Below are 20,285 nucleotides of genomic sequence, written 5' to 3'. Positions count from 1 at the left end.
TTTGAACAGTGATATGTATGGTTAGGTTTGTTTGGAGACAGGAAATGACATCCCTTGGGTCCTGTAAACACTGGTTACATTTGATACTTTTGTCATTTAGGAAACACCAGCGCTCACTGCTTCCTCAGGAAGAAAGGATCCAACTGCCCGGAGAGATCAGGTTGGTAGAGAGAGTTAGGGCTGCAAGTTTAATAGTTTTCATAGGCACATGGTTTGTTGGCTGTTTAAAAATTTTAAATAGATTCTTAAGATGCGACACAAAGGTGTTACAGATCTTTATCTGGATGTAATCAATAACCTATAACTGTTTAAAGCACCCTTAAAGTTTACTATTATGACAATTGTATGTTACATAACAAGCACAAGTTACAGTGTTTTTCACAAACATGCCAAAGGTACTTTTGGAAAAAAATAAATTTTATTTTAATTGCACACTCATGGCCACGGTAAAATCGGTGTACCTTCCAATAAAACGGCTAAACTGGCATACAAATACCCAGCCACAACACAGCAAATGCACTGACAACCAAAATATACGAGGCCCTGTGGGTAGTCTGGAAAGGAGGCATTTCATGAGGCCGCTGAGGAAACCCCACTCTAGGGATGACTGCAGGGGTCTCAGTGACCCATCACTGACCCGGAAGACCAGCCAGATGTCCACATCTAGCTCTTAACCTGAGGGCAAACGTGAACTCTATCCTACTTGGAAACCTATAGAGAAACACAAAATGAGGGTCGAGTCTGGGCACCTACTGGCAGCATAGCCAATTAAAAAGTTCTCAAATCTAAACAAATCTGATTACTAAAATCCTACTTTATTTTGTCTAATCAGGAATATAAAATTTAAGTTCTTATTTTAAGATAAGCTCCTGGATAAAAAAAAATTCTTGTAAGACTTAACCTAAGTTAACTCATATTCACATCAAGGTTGGGGACCATTAACAGAGGGCCATTAATCCTCAGTGATGTCTTTATACCATGCTGCCACTAGATGACACTGTTCACATAGTTTAAAATTTCCCAGCGCCCATTCACCCTTTTATCTTGCGCCGTTCCCTACAAAAAAAAATATGGTTTTGAAATGAATCTGAAAATATGACCATATAAATAGAAGAACTAATACTAAGTCATGTTCACTACGTGGATATTTCTCATAAGAAGTCACTCCAACTGCAGGTATGCACTGCTGAAATCTTTAACAATCAGCAACAGTATGATCTGTAAAAAAGGATGTTCCATAATTTGAAAGATGTGTAAACACCATATTATACACACAGCAAAGGCATATATGAATTGTGAGCAATAATATTCACTGATTTTCATGTTATTTCAATAGCCTTTTAATTTTCAAATCGATACTTTGCCTTTTTGCCTCCCCCTGATGTTATTACTAGTGCTGGTCTACCTCCATTTAGGAGCCAGGGTGCACTTCCAAGTAATATTTTTGAAAGAAAATAATGACACAAAAATAATGCTACAACTCTCAAAGAGATGCATGGTACACGGGATTGGATGCTGGTGCCCACAAGCTGAAGCACACATGCACTGTTACGTGGAAAGCTGTTTATTTCTACGTAGGGGAAACTCACAGGAAAATAATAAAAAGTACAGTACATATATAAGTCAGTCACATAGACATTTACTATAACTATCAAGGCATAAGTGTTATAGGTTATATATGTACTGTACCATTATGCACTTATCAGTGCAATCACCTTGCATGTAAGAAACATGAGATGCATGTGTTGCATGTGGGAAGTGGCTGTGTTTGCTACATTATCAAGATAAATCTACAACATCCCGTTCTCTGATCTGAATTTCTAAACTTTACTATAATGTTATGCAGTCAGACATTGCCTGGGACCGAAGTCACGTAGTGAATAACCATTACAATGAAGCCGTCTTCCCTCCTTCCCAACAGCCTGCAATGATTTGCACCCAAAGGTCCCCTTCCTTAATGCTAATAATAGTCCGACACCGCTTCACTGACAAGCATAAACCTTAACGGTCAAATAAATTACAATGGCGAAAATCAGCCCCTAAAGGAGAGATATCAAGGTTTGAAAAATATTTTTCAAATACTTCAAAATTAAAACTAATGAAATACAGAGTTATTTCATTTAGAAACAGGGTAAGACAAACAAGAAACATTCATGACACTTTACAAATGAAATTCTTTGTTCAAGGGCCTCCGTACAGTCAGTCTTCATGTGCCATTATTCAGATTGGCAACGCTGGAATCAGCTGGTTCCTAAAACAGTTAATGCTTCTTCTTCTGGGGTACCTGCCCATTGGTCCTTTCAGGCCGACTGCTTTTCGCTTCTGATTGTGCAAAGTTCCAATCCACTGGATTTAGAAATTGCTGAGTCTTCTTATGGGTCCAATATGGATTAAGTATTAGTGTGAGGAGGGCCAGTCCAAGAAGGAAGAGGGCAAAATGAGGCAGATACAAACTGTTGATCAAACTGTCCCAGTGCCAAAAGCACACCCACCACATGTGGTAGGTTAAAATCATGCGGCAATGAAACATGTGAATCATTAGCCACTGGTTTAGCTTCCAGACCAGAGATTCTGACCAGCCAGCCTGCAGGGGAGACAAAACAAATGCAAATTTCAACACAAGATATCAAAAGTAATTTTTAAAATGGTTTTAAACATATATTTAACAAAACAACGACCAATTCAATGTTCTCCTTGTGTACCATGCAGTGGCATTACCTTATGCCATCGTGTTTAGCTGCCATCTTTATCTGTTCTCCAATTTTTCCATCATCAACATGCACTCCTAACATTTGAAACAGGCTTTTATAACTACCGTAATTCACTGAATGCATCAAGTTCACTTAAGAACAGAGAATTTTCTTGCCAAGGCTGTCCTTTCACCGGGAGTGAGATAGGCTAGAAAATCCCACTCCTGACACCATGGTAAGCAACATGCATCCAAACCCGGTTCACTTCTGACACCAGTGGAAACGATACCCAAAACACCCCGGAATTTTTTCAAAGCTATGTATTTAAATTTTTTTACAAAACAACCTTATCACCTTCAAACTACTCTCCATCACACTTAATACATTTGTCATATCTGCAATTCCATTCTTAAGAAACATTTTTCAAATTCATCTGTTTGGATGGCTGACAGCACCTCCCTCGCTTTTTTCCTCACCTCTTCTATGTCCTCAAATCACTGCCCTTTCATGTCCCTCTTCATTTGAGGAAACAAAAGGAAGTCACACAAAGGGAGGTCAGGTGAGTAAGGTGTGGGGCAAGAAAGGCATGCTGTTTTTTGCCCCAAAGTGGCACACTGAGATGGCTACATGAGCAGGTACATTGGCGTGGTGGCAAAACCAGTCAGTCCCTGTCTGTCACAGATTAAGCCTTTTCTGTCACACACTGTTACACAATTTTTTCAGAACCTCTATATAAAAAGTTTGATTAACAGTCTGACCTAGTGGAATGAACTTCAAATGCACTACAAGTCAACATTGACCAACATCCAGAATGAGGTTTGTCATCAACCAACATTTCAGCTCTTTTGAAATGAGAAAACCACTCCTACCCTTGAATTTTTCCCATAGCACTGTCCTTGTAAGCTGTGTTCAACATAACAGTTTCTGCAGCATTTTTCCAGAGCAGGAAACAAATATTTCACAGCCACACGCTGCTCTCTTAAAATCAGCCATCACAAAAGAGGAGGTTTGAGCAAAACTGCTTTTACAAAAAAATTCACTGTGACCAGAGAGAACTTTCCCAGGGAACAACACTGGGTGCACTAACTTAGACGTTGCTGGATGCTTGCCTAAGTGGATAAAGTACATATTACAAAAGCTCCATTTTGCCCAGAGAAACCCCATTTTCTGTGGGGGTACCCCCTCATACTTCTCTCTCTGACCAGAGCTAGGACAGAACTCACAAGTTCAGAAGACATTGTTCTTCACACAGCCACCTGCATCTCTTCTGGGCTACCTCAAGTCTGACCAGCTGGCTCCCACTATTCCTTTGGGTTTGATAATTCACTAGAATTACTCATAGAACTAAAAAAAATGCTATACTTATGGTGGTGGCTTACTGGTAGGAAAGAAGGATACCAACAGATGCACAGTGCAAGATCTGGGAGGGTTCCCACATAGAGTAGTTTCCATGTCCCTAAAAGGAAATATACTGCCTCTCACCTGCATAAATGTCATTCAACAATGAAGAAGTGCATGGAGAGTGTGTGTTTAAAATCTTTATTGACGGTCTTCTCCCATAATGAAAATTACAGTCCCTTTCCCCTGAGGTCCACTGATGCTATAAGATGGTCTTTCTGGCCTGGCCAACCACTCTTCCCTGAGGTCCATCAGGATTACCAGGTGATTGTGAGTTAGCGTACCACCTCACCTAACCTGTTTGCTCAGTGTGGTCTGGAATTTGATGGAAGACCATTACATTTCCAGAATCTCAAGAATCACTGCTCAGAAACCAAGGGCACAGGTGAAGTCATGTTCCGGAGAGCTAGCTATTTCGTCACCTGGGGCTTATCTCTGTAAGGCCATTCTGAGTGACAGTATGCATATACCAAGAGGTGGCTTGATACTGACTTGCTATTCACTTATTCATCTTGATTTTTGCTCTCTAGTTCGGTCAGTATTTTTTACCTTGAATTTTCACATAATGAATAAATAAGCAACGTTTGTTTGCAAAAATGAAAATCCTGCTATACCAAGCTCCCATTCCTTGACCTGAATCAGAAAGAAACTTAGTGTGAGATGCAGTTTCTATCTGCCTTTCCCCCAGCTAAATATCTGACTCTAGGAACCCTGAGATACAGGCCAAAATGATCTTGCCTTAAAAAGCATTCTAAATCTGCACTAAAACGATCTTCTAGTAGTGACAGCTAAAACTGAATGGGAAACTTGAAGATGGCACACATCACCCGGTGACTCAAGAGGAGGTGGACACAAAAGCCAGGATCTAATGCTACACGGCGCAAACCAATGAACTCCTTACACAACACTATCATCTCTGCCTCCGCTCGCTCTGCCTACACCCAAGCTGCAAAGCCACTCTACGTCACTGCATGTTGTTTTCTAGGATGGGCATATTTTCTTGCCTGTAGAGAAAGAAGCATGGTAGTTAGGAATACTACTAAGCAAGCTCAAGCAAGGACTGGTGCACGTCCCTGCAGCAGATTTAATAGCAGAATCAGGATGAGGGGTTCCATGCAAAAGACTGAAATTCCCCAAACCTCGAAAGCGGAATATGATAAAACATTGCCTGTAGTATCAAATTAGCAACCAAGAAAGAAAAACATAAGAGAGAGAAATTCTAATCTCATGATGTCACAAGAATATGTACTACTGCTCTGATAAGGGAAAAAGATGGAAGCAAGCAATGGAACCAATGAATTAAAAAAAAATCATAACACAAATGGAATTAAACACAATGTAAGCAAGGAACTTGTTACTTGAAAGTCTTTTTTTTTTAATTCACTCCAAAACAAGCTTTATAAAACTTCTGAATTACTACTTTAGATCAGGCACATTTATGCTGTTTTATACTGCAGACGGGCCTTTCTACTGCCATCAAGAGTTGCCGTCTCAAGAAACCCAAGGGGCAGTTCTACACTGTCACATATAGGGTCGCTCGGAGACTCTTGGACTCAACGTCAGTGAGTGCTGACAGGTGATCTACACTGTAGACAACAGCCCAAAGAAATATTTTATCATGTAAATTAGCTATTACTAAGTCTAGACCAAAAGAAAGAAATGTGATGAAGACCAGGGATAGAGTAAAACAAGACTAAGCAGTGTTGATGTATTTAACATAAGAAAATAGAAACACATCTTGAGGGGAGCAGTCTCTGAAGTGGGTATCAAGACCCCTACCTCAGCCAAATTACTTACATGCACATGCTCCCCTCTCCCTCCCTCCTTCTCTCCATTTTCAGAAATACCTTTAGGCCGCTTTTCATCACAAAGAACAAAGCATTTAACCTGCCCCTAACCCAGAAGCAAATAAAAACTTCCAGCTGGTGTTCAGGGCTAACTGAAGGCGAATTATAACCACATCCCTTGCAGGGACTCCTGCACTACCCAAGCCTAAGAGATACGGAGCATAAATCCCGAAGCCACAAAAACAATGATTACTCCTCCAAATTAAAGGGAATAAAGAAATGAAAGAAGACTACACTGGGACCAAAGAATCTGTGCTCAGCAGATTAGGTTAAAACCAAATAGGATGAGTGAAAAGCATTATTCCTTATGTGTGAAATTATAGGCATAGGCCATATAGGTTCTTGTACCTGTGGAGTCGGTACTACAAGTGGAATCAGTTCTCTGTTAGCAAGGTGCGTCCTGATTAGCCTGCGGTTGTCACGACTGTCCCTTCGCACTTTTACAAGTATTACAGTTTCGGTGACAGAATATTTATACATTCTTTAATCTTATCCCTCACTTCCGAACAGAATTAAAAAAGCAAGTTATAGAATGCATGGTAAAATATTTGCTGAAGGCACCTTTAATAGTCCTTATAAGCCCATGTGTGAGTCATTCTGTTAATGATGGTGGGGAGTGAGGGGCAGAGGACAAAAAGCTAGTGCAACCAAAGCAAACTATAAAATAAATCCGAGCTTCAAACATGAAAAAAAAAGTTCAATATCACCCATCAGAAATCAAATAGAAAATTTTAAATTACTTAATCAGAATGGCAACAATTAAAAAGACTTGGTAGGAATGCATATTTACGTTGTAAGAATGTCAGTCTTCTCCCTCGGTTGCCCCCCCTATAAGTAAGCATTCCCTTCCTAAGGAACCCCGATGGAGTTATAGTTAAACACGTGACCACTAACTCAAAGGCTGGCGCGCACTTGCTGACCTGCTCCTGTACAGGTTTCAGCCCAGGGAACATGGTGGGGCAGTTCTACTGCAAGTCATAATCAACTTGATGGCGCTCAGGAGTGATCACCGCCTTTATGACAGGTATGCTGGCACTTTTTATCCAAATGTACTGTGGGTATGCTCTGTCAATGAAGAACGTGTATAATTATTATTATAAGAAAACACCCAGAAAGGCGCAGAATGTATATACTGCCCATCAGGCTCCCTAGTTTCTAACAGCTGAGGGAAAACACATGAAACCACCTCAATAGTGCGCAGTATGGGACAGGTTGACGATCCCCACCCAGTAGTCTTCATGCTAATAACACGCGCAAGAGGGACAGGGACGCAACTCAAGTAGTCTGCATTGCTATGGAATGGTCTCCACGGTATTCCAAGATAATTTCTAAAAGAATCAAGACAATGAATAGTGGGGCTGCAGGGTATGTATATGCATACATATGAAAAGCCTATGTACAAGAAAATTTAAGAATGATCTTTGAGTTATAGAATTAGTGAATTTCATTTTTTTACTTTTTTGCCCTCTTATGTTATTTATAAGAAGTATATGTTAAAAGCAAGTTTATTAAAAGCATTCTTTCCTTAAGAAAAACATTAAGATAGTGTTCATTATAAATATAGGAATAATTAATATCATCCTTTAAAGACACAATTATTTAAGCCTCTATAGAGAGTTTTGATCAGCAACCAAATAACTTACATTTGAATTTAACTTATAAAGACATCCCTTGAGGATTCAGGGTAGGTGGTGGATTCATGATTTTTAAAAAAACGGGCTTCACTTCGAGAAGCAGCCAAGACCATCCATGAAACCAAATACCATACTATTGCTAACATACTTCACATGATTTTTGTCTAATTATCTGGATTATTCAATTGGACAAAAAAATATGCTCCAAGAGAAGAGCATGTAAAATTTTCAGCTTTGCATGCCTGATTCCTCACAATAGATTCCCCTTCACACTCGCCAGAAGGTGGCTGAAGATACAATCAGTAAAGGGTAAATGGACCCTAAGAGAGCCCAGGATGACAGTCCTCCCAAACCACTTCCACATCTCATTCCAATCAACAGGCATGGACATGAACAAGTTTAACTTTTCTTTCACAGATAAGGCATACTTAATCCACATTCTAGCTTGCTTTAATTAAAATCTAATCAATAGCATTTCTGCATAAAGAAAATATAAATAGCAAGGTTTAATCCCCTCCAAATTGGTGCTGGCTTTGTGCTAAACACCTTTCTTGTGTTTCTTGACTTACAGGTGCACTTTACTCAGGTGCACTTTAAGATTCCCAACAACCCCAATTTTACGCATGAAAATAGTGACTAGACAGGTTAAGTAACTTGCCCAAGACTGTTCAGCTAGGAAATAGGGAACCTGGTCTTTGACATGGCCCAGTGTAAGACATGTCTCAATTCTTTTAAAAAAAAAAAAAATCATTTTATTGCCTCCCCCCAGAATTTATTTGAGGACAGTACTGAATTTGCAGCTGCGGGAGAGGGACATGTCTGATCAGAGCACATCGGAGCAAATGAAGGGGGAGGAAGAGAGAATGGAGCACACTCTGGCTCACCAATGCTTGAAAACGATATTCCCACTCAGAGCAGCCAAGCTATAGAGAAGACCATATGGCCGGTCCCACTATGAGACACAACATCCCTCACTGACCCATAGGCCTACAGGCGACAATACTGGAGACACAGTGTGGGAATTGCGCCCGATCGGATCCCACCACACCGAGGCAGAACACTAAGGGTATGGAACAGAACAGTAAGGGTGTGGAACAGAACAGTAAGGGGAACAGAGCAATGAAGTCTCCAGGGAATACCAAAAATACACTTTGGGGCCAGGGGTTGGTGCCCTATCAAATTCGACCGGAAAACACTCCTAAAAGCCAACAAATAGTCCTTGAACTTAGAAAAAAAAACCAACAATCCTATCAAATTCGACCAGAAAACACTCCTAAAGGCCAACAAATAGTCCTTGAACTTAGAAAAAAACAACAACAATCCTTTTACTGGGGGCTTGTACAACTCTTACCACAACACATGCATCCATCCATTGTGTCAAGCACATTTGTACATTTGTTATTATCACCATTCTCAAAACATTTGCTTTCTGCGTGAGCCCTTGGTATCAGCTCATTTTATTCCACTTCCTCCCCACTCCCCACCCCGCTTATGAACCGACATGCCTCAAAGAATGTTAACCATGCTGCTCATTCTATCCTAACTTTACATAATCAATAAGTTTTGATATGAACTCAAAAGAATTTATGAGTACTTTATTTATTATGTAAGCCTTTTCCCCCCACCCAAGTTAATACTTGTCTACCCTAAAAAAAAATCACACAGATTTAAAAACGTTAATCTGTAGATCAGGGCACGTGTCCTCCTCCGGTGGTTCATCTGCCAGTTGCCCTGGAATCTTTCTGACTCAGGCGGCCCGGCCTACGGCGCAGCACTGTGCCACACGAGTGTCTGGTCATCCTCTCGACGAACGGAGTGGCCAGTCTCTTCTCGCGAGAGTCGCTGGGTGGGTTCCAACCAGGACATTCTTCCGAATCATCTGTGCCTTGGTTCAATTTCACAAGCACTGTCTTCATTTCACAAGGAGCCCTGCTCTGGTGAAGTGGGTATGTGCTGGGCTGCTAACCACAAGGTCAGCGGTTTAAAACCTCCAGCCCCTTGGCAGGGGAAAGCCAGGCATCCTATTCCTGTAAAGAGCTGGTCTCAGAACCCCCAGGGGCAGCTCTACGCTGCACTGAGTCATTTTCACTTAGTCATTGCACTGAAACAGTTCTCCATTCTTTCCCTCGCACTGAAAGCAGACTCTTTAAATTATTAATATCCACGATAGAAAAAAATATGTACTGTTACATATTGTGCAAAGTTTTAAGAAATTCAAAGCCTGAATATTAAACATTCTGTTGTCTTAATCAGGGAGTGGAATTTTTATATTGAGAACCACCAAGTGCTTTGACAAAAGTTAGGGTACATTGCCAAAATGTGCAAGATAATGCATGTAAACATTTGTGTTTTGTACAGATTTACATAGCTTTGGATGTTAACTAGTATGTATACTACATATGTAAAAATATATATGTGTGTACATAAATTGACAGTATTTTTAGATCTTCTCGCTTGGCCTATAGATTAGTTCGAATTCAATGTAATTATTTTAAATTTTTCTAAGCGTTCAAAATTGAATCTGAGAAAAAAGATTAACTGTCCTTGAGGAATAAAATCCACCTTAAAGTATTGGTGATTTTTTGTGTCCTCCTTTCCATTCTTTAGTATCTTTTCAATTTAGACCCCTGGATGGTGAGTGGGGTAATCTTCTAAATTCTGATATTGAGCTACGCAAGAATTTGGCAACTTTACTAAAGCTTGAAAAGACTGCAATATTTAGGCACAATTGTTTACTTATAATAGTGTGTGAGCAAGAACAAGAAATAAACTGCCTAGAAACAGACTCAAAGCTATTTTTTTGGCTAGAGTCTAATTTCTGTAGCCTTATTGGATTTCAATTTAGCATACTGGGGTGAGAAACAATGACTTAAATAACCTTTGTTCCATTCTGTACAATCCGAATCCTTAAGAGAATGTGGCAAACCAAAATTAAGGCCCTTAACTCTAGTGATAGCAGACTTCCTGTAATCTATCTTCTGAAAGATCACTCCAAAAACAAACAAACGCACTCACTGCCATTGAGCTGATGACAACTTATAGCCACCCTACAGTGCAGGGTAGAACTAACTGCCCGATGGGTTTCCCAGACTGTAACTCTTCATGGGAGAAGAAAGCCCATCTTTCTCCCGAAGGAGTGGCTGGTGGTTTTGAATTGCTGACCTTTCGGATTACAGGTCAATGTATAAACACTACGTTCAGGGGGGCTTCCAAGGAGACACCCCATGAAATGAGATCCACAGACCAGATCTTACTGGCCTCGGAGACTTCTACTCCGCCTACACATTTGGCTCTAAGAGGAGCTGCTGCTTCCTCCTCTGCTTGTTAAAGAACTTCCTGCAAAACTTAATAAAACGTTAAAAGCGCAAATAACCTGTTTTCTCCCAACATAAAAACATCCATTTTCTTAGCTTTAGTTTCATTATTGACATATACATGTAGTTAGCACACTAAAGCTCTACCAAAGTCTCTGGTACGGACGCCTTCAGTCCATACTAGCTCACAGAACGTCTTGGGCTGGCTTCTGTGGCAGAGGAACAGTCACAGTCACAGTCAGACCCTGTTCCAGGTCTTCAAGAAGGCTCCACTGCTGTGGCGAGGACAGCCTCAAAGACAAACCGAGAGCTGCGGCTCTAACAAGAGATGTGCACAGATATTTACAAGGGGCCAGGCCACAGCATCTCTAAAACGATCCCTACACATAAACCAGGAGCTTTATATTTAAATGCCTTTTGTTTTTCCGGCACAGAAACTAAGTCTAACTTGTCCATCAAAAACTCAAACTCCCAAGGGCTCAAGTAGAAAGAAACTATTTTGAGAATGATGATGGCAACAAATGTACAAATGTGCCTGACACGATGGATGGATGGATGGATTGTGCTAACAGTTGTTCGAGTCCCCAATAAAATGATTTTAAAAAGGAAAAAAAGCAAAAACAAAACCTTCAAACAAACTGCCATTAAGTCTATCACACTCACAGTGCCCCCCAGGAGAGCAGAGCTGCCCCTGTTGGTTTGAGACTGTGCATCTTCCCGGGAGTGGAAAGGCCTATCTTTCTCCCATGGTGCAGCTGGCGGTTTCCACCTGTTGCCTTCATGGTCAACAGCTCAAGCTGTAACCCACTCGAGCTCCCATAACTTGTGCACACTATTTATTTTCATGGTCAACCTGTAACAAGGCTTTATACTGGTCTTAAAAACAAACAAAACCTAATCCTTACCTACACCTTGATTCAATAAAGCCCCCCTCAGCTTGCTCCCTATACGAGAGCCCTGGTAACGCAGTAGATTACGCATTGGGCTGCTAACCCCAAGGACAACAGTTTGAAACCATCAGCCCCCCTGAGGGAGAAAGATGAGGCTTTCTACTCCTGTAAGATTTAGTCTTGGAACCCACAGGGGCATTCTACCTTGTCCTCTAGGGTAGCGAAGGGTCAGGCAGGATTGACGCGATGACAGCGGGTTTGGTTTTTTGGGGTTTGTTCCTACACAGGCCGTGTAAGCTCCCACTGGAGACCCCATGTTGCCTGCACTTAACTCTATTATGGTACTTACACCTTCCATTTGATACTACACTGGGACAGCCTCGTGGCAAAATAGTATCATGCTTTTGAGTTTTCAGGTGGTGGTCAGTAAACATCTGTTATGTATGCATTGTCTGCAACATTTACTCGGGTAATTCTTTGATGTGAAAGACTGGTATACTTTCATTTCTGCTCAATATTTATCAAAGTGTTCTTTCTACAAACAAGGACTCAACAATATGACCACTTTGTGGCATTAAAAATTGACAGCAAAAACACATCATTTTCCAAGTTTCATATAAAATAGCCTGTGAACAAAATGTTTCCAAAAGCAAGAAAAGTGTTACCAAACATGTTAAGCAAGTAATGATTGTAGGTGCCTAACACTTCCAATACTTACACGAGTAAAACAACCTTAATAAAGCCAACAAAGCTATGTGTGTACACCCATGCTTTACTTTAAAAGACTTTTTAAAGCCTTTCCAAGAAAAGGAACTATCTTTTCTAGGGCTTACAAAAAACAGATCTACAGAATTAAAGGTTCACTGAGAATTTTTAAAATGGAAAACCAAAAGGTTTAAAATGAATAAAACAGAATTCAACCAAAATGTTGACTACTGACTGTGTGTGCTGTAGCTGAGTGTGCTGGTGACTCTATGGCATGGTCCCCGATGCCGCACGATCCATTCATACAAAGTGAATGACGACTTGGCTCCTCAACTTGTGCGGGCCACTGCAGAAGCAGGGAATGAATCCCCAACAGACAACAGCTTACCTTTAGGAGCATCCAGGATATGCAGGTGAAGGGGGTGCTCATCTCCAAGAGTAAGGTGGTCATGGCTAAATAGTGGCCAGCTTTGAGGTTGATCACTGAACCAAGAAATCCAAGAAAGGCAAAGAGATGATGGACAACTAAAAACAAATCAAATGTCTGGAAGCACCAATTGGACAGGTGAACTGCTACGTTTTCAAAGAAGAAGAATCCGGTGGCTGTTGCAACATTAAACCAACACCAGTTTTGCTGGTTAAGTCCTTTGTCGGTGTGAAGCACGGGGTCGGCCAGCAAAGCCCACAAGCCCGCGGCAGTGCTCTGAACCCCGAAGACAGCACGAGTGGCTGCAAGATTCCAGAAGACCTTTTCTTTCGCCACTAGCGAGCGGTAAGTGGCATTCAGAGAGGAAGACAGCTGGTGACAGACAACAAAGACACCAAGGTAAAAGAGAAAACCAGCCACCACTAGCGTTAAGCGTATTTTCCATGAAGCATAGTCCAAATCAAAAATGCTCTCTGATGCAGCTCCATCACTTTCAAGATTCATTATCCCAAGTTTTGCGCCCAAAGTGTCTCAGGATAAATGTAAGTCTTCTGAGCTGTGCCGTGTCTTATCCAAGAAAATGTAGTCAAGGCAACTGTTTCTATGACCTTTATGCATGGGTCTTCCTTCTGAAGAAAGAAAAGATAATTCACTTTATGTTGACTAACAGAAGCTAGTTAGAACAGATGCATCACTACGCAACACCAAAAGCCCCAGTCCCACAGAATAACGAGATTGTTGTCATGAGCCATTAAATCGACTTTAACTCATCGGGACCCCATGAGCAACACTGCCCCATTGGGTTTTCTTGGCTAGATTGGCAGGGTTTTCTCCCACAGAGCTGCTTGGGTGGGTTTGAACTACCAATCTTTTGGTTAGTAGTCAAGAGTTTACTTGATCCAGAACTCCTAAACAAAATAGCAATTATCAGCCTTATTCTTATGCATTTAGAAAAATACATAAACACGACAAGATAGCATCCACTGGCAGAACAGGAGACTAAAAGAAGAAAATACGGACGTACACCTATTAACTAGAGGTAGGAATGTTACCGACACAAACCTGCAGTCCTCTATTCTCCTATTTCTTAAGGGATAAAAACATTTAAACATTTAAATAATTACATGGAAATATATTATCGTGAAATATTTTATTTTTATAATGCAAGGCAAGAAAATAACCTTGCTACTTTACAGTCTGTATGGTGAAGCTAACAAAGATCAGTACCAAATTGCAACCACAGCACAAGTAAAAAAACACAGCTCTCCAACCACTGCCAACGAGTGGATTCTGACTCAGAGACCCTATAGGCAGAAAAGAACTGCCCCCTGGGGTTTCCAAGGCTGTAAGTCTTTACAGAACGGGAAGCTTCACCTACCGTCTTCGGAGCAGCTGTTGGCCCGAACTGCTGACCCTGTAGTTAGTAGCCCAATGCACAGCCAGTTGATACCACCACGGGCTGAGGTATACACGACTTCAGATCCCTGGTAAATTACTTATTGGTTATGTTGTCTTTGACTACTCAGAGACTGCTTCTGAATATTAAAACACATGAGCCTCACCCATTCCATAACCTGTAGGACATTTATAGCCCACCAATATGTTCAACCTCTAGGGTTGCTTGGGAAGCTGCTATCCCAGTTGTAATATGTGCTCCCACATGGCAGAGACTCACTCCGCCAACCGTACAACCAGAGTCCACTTGGGACATAGAGGGTGTTTCAGATGTTCAATGAAAACATTTCATTCTTTTAACTCCAGTTTTTCGAGCTTTTTAAAGCCCCTTCATATGTGTCCCACATAATTGTATTGTAATCCATATTACTTAAAAAAAATTCCGCCTTGATTTCAGCAAGCTTTCCATTACTGAAAACACATAATATCAACAACCAATTTAAAACAGACAATAACTAGGTCATGAGAAGCTTAAAGATATAGGTAAAGGGATTATTAATTCTATGTCTAACACATCAGGTATTCAAATGGGTGCTTACGTGTTATGATAATCATAACTTATTACGATATCCTCATAAACAATGAGGAGGGCTCCCCAGTTTTAGTCTACAAACTTGCAAACAGCCTAACCCCTCTGACTTCAGTATTCCCACCTGAAAATGGGAGCACTAGATTAGCTCTGCACACGGAGATAGCACATATACCTAGATAGGGTGTACTTCTGTTGTACATGGAGTTGCCATGAGTCAGAACCGACTGGGTGGCTAAGAGGAAGCAACAACATGCCCTTCTTCAGGTAACTCGACCAGACTTCATTAACTGCCCCAGTGCTCTGTTCTGTTAAATCTGCACAGCAGCTCTCCTGCTGGAAGCTCCGAAGAGCCACTACTCATCTGCGAGAGGTGTGATCCTACTTCCGAGGCCTGGGCCAATTAATCTTTCTGTAGCTCCCACCTTCAAGGTGGTGTTTCTTGTTTTTTTAACCATGACAACATGCTACACTGAAAAACGCATAAAGGACAAATGAAAAGTAGGACCGTGAACACAGCTTATCATAACCCAGTTTTAAAAAGTCCTTTCCTTCTGGTAACTGTGTGCATCTGAAGAAAACAGGCCCCATCCCACCAATGCACCCACCAGAGTTCACTGGGGATATGCTAAGTCAGTTCACTGCCATCAAGTTAATTCTGACTCAGAGCACCCAGCAGGCCAAGGGTAGAACTCTCCCTTTGGGTTTCTCAGGCTCTAAGTCATTGTGGGAGCAGAAAGCCTCATCTTTCTTCCATGGAGCAGCTGGTGGGTTCGAAGTGCTGACCTTGTGATTAAGAAGCCCAACGCATACTACCTGGGCTCCTTTTCGGGTATACAAGAGAAAGCATTTGTTGAAACTTTTCATCATTTTTAAATTTCAGCCCCTAAGTTGGGAAAACACTATAAACCATAAACCACTATAAACCATCTGGTTTATAATCATAAACAAAGTTCAATTAAACTAAATCATTAACTTTGCTTTGTGATCATGTAAAAGAAATGTTATAAATCAGTCTTTCTTTGTACTTTTTTCTATTCCTACTAAATACAACCGATTCATTTCTTATTCTAGCTTTTTAAAATTTTATTTATTTATTAAAAAAATGTTTTTTCTTATTCTAGATTAATGACAAAAATAGCAGAGCACTTAACATGTTTCAAGTTTCATTTTCAACATATTTTGGCCTACTTCCTACAACAGACGATAATTATCTTATTCGTTTTATCCTTGTTTCCTATTGTTAGTGCTAGACAGTCCTATTTTGTGCTCCCATCTTTCAGTGTACTTCTCTGATTAGAACGCTGACGTGGCTATCCACACTCACCAGAATAAGTCTGTGTTCCTTAGCTTTACTTAATTCAGTCCCTATCTGCCGTCTCTCTCCATTCCACACATCTCACTCAGCCTTTCCGAACTTCGTCCAGTCTTTTTAAAATACTATATTCTCCATTACTGCTGGGCCTTTACCCACACTGGGTCGTCTACCTAGAAAAGTATTTTGCTTTCCCTCTATCCCTTGGTTAACTGACCCCTGGCCACCCTTCGGGTCTTAGTTTATATTTCATTAACCGAAAAGCCTTACCAGTCTAGGGAAAGTACCATTAACAAGGCAAAATGACTTTGCTACAAGTTTCTAACCCTGTATATACTCTGTTCTAGTACTTAACATGCACTCAAATTGCTTATTCAATTCTAGCCTGCTTACTTAACTCATGAGCAATGAGCTCTCTCAGAATGGGCTGCATCTACTTGTCCGCCATTGCTTAGCAGCATAGAGTAGGTACTCAAGAGACATTTGTTGAATATGTGAAGAGATTGGAAATAAGTAGTCTAACTAACATAATAAGATTAAATTTGAATTGCTTGCAAATCTAGAGTCTCAAAATTCTCAAAACTGGAAACAATCTGTTAAGTCACATATTCGAGGCGTCCATTTAATAGAGAAGCAAGCAAAGCACAGAATGGAGACGCCATCATTCACAGCAAAGCAGTATTCGGAGTTTGGCTTCAGATTTGCCACTGAGGCCCCTTCCCACCCTTTCCCCTTCTCACTTCCCATCAGTTTTTAAGGGCTCATCTAAATCAGTCAAAGATCAAGTTTGGTGAGGACTCACTCAAGCTGCCTACCATGCAACTAAAGCTCTCAGTTCTGTTGGATTATCACAGAAAATGTCAAGCCCAATGACCCAAACTCGTATCTGATTGTACCTGTGATATATCAGGACAGAGTCCACAGCACTGAGCCAAGCCTCCAGGGATCATAGCCTGGTTCCCCTCTACCACAGAGGCACACAGCAGGTCTGAGCTTCCTCAGGGGTGGAGCTGAGTCCAGAAAATGCCAAAGACTTCCTCCATTCATCAAACTAGGTGGTAATCTAGCTAAATCAGTCTAATTCAGAGACAGCAATGAAGTGATTATTCAGACACAGTGGACATTGTTAACACATTGTTCCAAGAATGGAGAAAATACTAGTCCTATCAGACAGTGAGCATTGTAAAGTGGACTATGGCAGATCTAAGAAAGTAAAGTAGAATATCTTATCATTTGATCTCCCTTTTGATTAATTTAAATTTGTTCCAGCTCTCAATAGTTTCTGCCATAGGGGCATGGGCAAAGGGGAAACGAGGAGCCAACAACGAGCACAAGAAAAAAGAAAATGTTCTAAAATTGATTGTGGTGATGATTGCACAACTCTTCGCAATACTGTTAAAAAGAAGGAGAAGAAAAAATACTAGTTTTGACTTCAGCATGTGCTAAGCCTGATTTCAAGGGCCTCATGTAAGTTATAAAGGAAATGTTTTTTAACTATTTAATTTTTAGCTTTGTCAATGGTTTATTTTTTGTTTCTTCTGATTAGCTTTATTATAGTCTAGACCTCTATGAATAGGAATCTGACTGTATCAAGAGAAAAAGATGTATTTGTAGTCACATTTCTAGCCCAGAATTCTGGTAGCTTCAATGTTATTTTGTATGCAAGCTAGTATTGTTCTGGTATTAGCTATTAGTAGTCTGGGTTGTTTAGCAACAATTAGCAATCCCCAACTGAGGTGAGGTGAAGTCAAGCAACTGATCCAAAGGCCCTGGTGTAGTGGAGGATCTGAAAGCCAGTCACAGCTTTCCAAGACCTTCTAGAGAGAACATTGCTGCCCTCAATAAGTTCCCAACTTTACCTAAAACACTGGTTCACACCAGAGACACCCAAAAGACACTGGTAGTAGCTGATGTGTCCTGTCTCTGCTCATTCTTACTAAGGTGACCTCAGGCACCAGGCTCAATTTTATTTTCACATGCACAGAAAGCCCTGCTAGATCTTTTGAAGTAGTGGTAGCCGGGCATGTGGAAGACTTCTAGCTCTTTCCATGCCCCATTCTGTCCTCCCACCTATCACACTCTCCTCCCTTTTCCCGGCCCTCATAGAAAGGGCAAAAAGGATGCTGGAGTCGGAGTCCACTTCTCACTCTTCACTGTAAGCCCCACACTTAATCACCTCCTCTTCTCATCTGAAGTTTAGCATTCATACCTAGAAATTATGTTCCCTTCCAAGAGGAACATTGGGGGCCACATAGTGGACTCCTCATATTCTTTTAACCTAGAGCTCTAATGGGACAATGGTTAGAGCAAATACTCCTTATGTCAGTAGTTGAGGAAATTGAGCCACATGACAGACGACTCACAGAAATGCAGCCATTCTAAGTCAGAGCCAGGCCTAAAGCCCTATTTCCATATTGACTTACCTACAAATCTTATTCTTTGATAAGATTCAGTGGTTTAAGCTGCTGTATTGTACTGAACTTTATTTTTTATTTGTATTTAATTTAATTTGAATGTTAAATTAGTCTGTGTTTTAGTTCTTAGACCACAGTGACCAAGCACACCATGTACATTCATTTACAAAACTAGAACTTGAACTGACCATTAAGATTCTTTTCAGCTCAATTGGATAATCATCTCTTCCTTCTGCTCCCAATTGCTGCCTTGAAATGGTTTTTGTATGGAAATGAAGTAAGAGTTGAAATAAGATTGCACCTGGTTGTACTTCACTTGAAAACACGGATTTATAAACCCACCTAAGGACCCTTTGACTAGGGCCACATAACTTGTTACTCTTAGTCATTGATCCAAGCCACTGACATTGAGTTAATTCTGAATCCCCGCAACCTGTGGAGTTTCCAAGGCTGTTAAATCTTCACAGAAGCAGGTTACCAGGCATTTCTCCTACGGAGCAATTGTTAAGACTCACACCAAAGTTAACAGTTGAACATTTAATCACTGGGCCACAGAGATATTTTACATGGTTCCCTTGCCAGAAGCAATTCAGAAACTTAAAAAGAACAAACAAACACCAAAACTGGGTTAGTGTTAGAGGATACTTCATTAAGGTGCAATAATTTCCCTTCTGTTTAAGAAAAAGAAAAGAGAATCCCAGAGATTATGGGTTCACAGCACAGTAGGATAATCAGTAATTTCCCTTGTTTTCATGCACTTCAAAAATGCTCGTTTCTGTATATTCCCTGTTGAACTACTCTTTGTCATCTGCTGGCTCCTTGATCAATGGGTTATGGAAAACTTGACATCTACTCACTACTTCTCATCACTGTAAATATTCTACAGTGGACTGCTTTAGGGCCACCTAGAGAATTTATTATTTTAAATGCATTTTAGGGTGTTAGAGATCCCCGCGAATTCCCCAAACGGCGGTGGCCCGAACCCCACAGCCACACGTGTAGTGTTTCTGTAATGATTACACAAACCGGTCAAAACTCCGTGGTATGTCGTTACTCAGCCAGCCATTGGTGATGCCTTCAGGCATGGCTTGTTCCTTCCCATAATCTTTCTGACAAAGTTTTTCGATAAAATAACGAACCAGACTAGTAAGACGAGAGCAATGAGACAGTTACGGGATTGCATAGAGAAGGGATATTCAAAAAGGGGTTGGAATCCCCTTCCCCCACCCCGCACCCCAAGTCCCATTCCAGAACAGCTGGCCTGGGTCGTGCGACATCCCTCCTCCCTCCCTTTCAGTCCCCACCTCCCCTGATGCCTGATGCCGTCTGGGGCAACATCCCACTCTGCCCAGACCCCACCAAAGCAAGGCACGAAGAATGGGGGGCTCGCATGCTCATTATCTGGTTCCAAAGAAGTCCCCCCGCTCTCAGTCGTTAAGGACTTCTCTGTAAAACGGGGTGCACAAACAAGACCTACCCGAGCAGGTCCGGCAGGTGCGGCAAAGCAGAGCAAGGAGGAGAGAGACGCCGGCCGGCCACCCACGCCCTTCGGCCCTCCCAGTTCGCCCGCTCGGAGTTCGCCACGCTCCCGACCTCCCGCGCCGGAACGCAAGCCGAACAAACCGAGGGCCGCGGCGGCTCGGCGAATGGCCGGAGAGAGGGCTCTG

General features: G+C 41.4%; 1 protein-coding gene across 2 annotated transcripts; it reads right to left on the bottom strand.

The window, feature by feature from the left end:
* Window positions 1–396: 396 nt before the first annotated feature.
* On the bottom strand, window positions 397–20,185 carry CLN8 (CLN8 transmembrane ER and ERGIC protein). 2 transcript variants are annotated; one of them, XM_004707748.2, is made up of 3 exons: window positions 20,096–20,185; window positions 12,867–13,534; window positions 397–2,584 (listed from the first exon to the last, which is right to left on the bottom strand). In XM_004707748.2, exons 2-3 carry the CDS (start codon window positions 13,407–13,409, stop codon window positions 2,261–2,263), a joined length of 867 nt encoding a protein of 288 aa, XP_004707805.1. In that variant the 5' UTR covers window positions 13,410–13,534; window positions 20,096–20,185; the 3' UTR covers window positions 397–2,260. The 2 variants fall into 2 exon arrangements, with proteins under 2 accessions (XP_004707805.1, XP_045142642.1); XM_045286707.1 differs by lacking the exon at window positions 20,096–20,185 and adding an exon at window positions 14,284–14,352.
* Between the last annotated feature and the right edge of the window lie 100 nt (window positions 20,186–20,285).

This window comes from Echinops telfairi, unplaced genomic scaffold, assembly GCF_000313985.2.
Source record: "Echinops telfairi isolate 266 unplaced genomic scaffold, ASM31398v2 ScPeMD7_9;HRSCAF=40, whole genome shotgun sequence".
Classification (NCBI taxonomy): Eukaryota; Metazoa; Chordata; class Mammalia; order Afrosoricida; family Tenrecidae; genus Echinops; species Echinops telfairi.
Note: the sequence above shows the minus strand (reverse complement) of the source record. Positions and strands in the feature narration are given on the sequence as shown.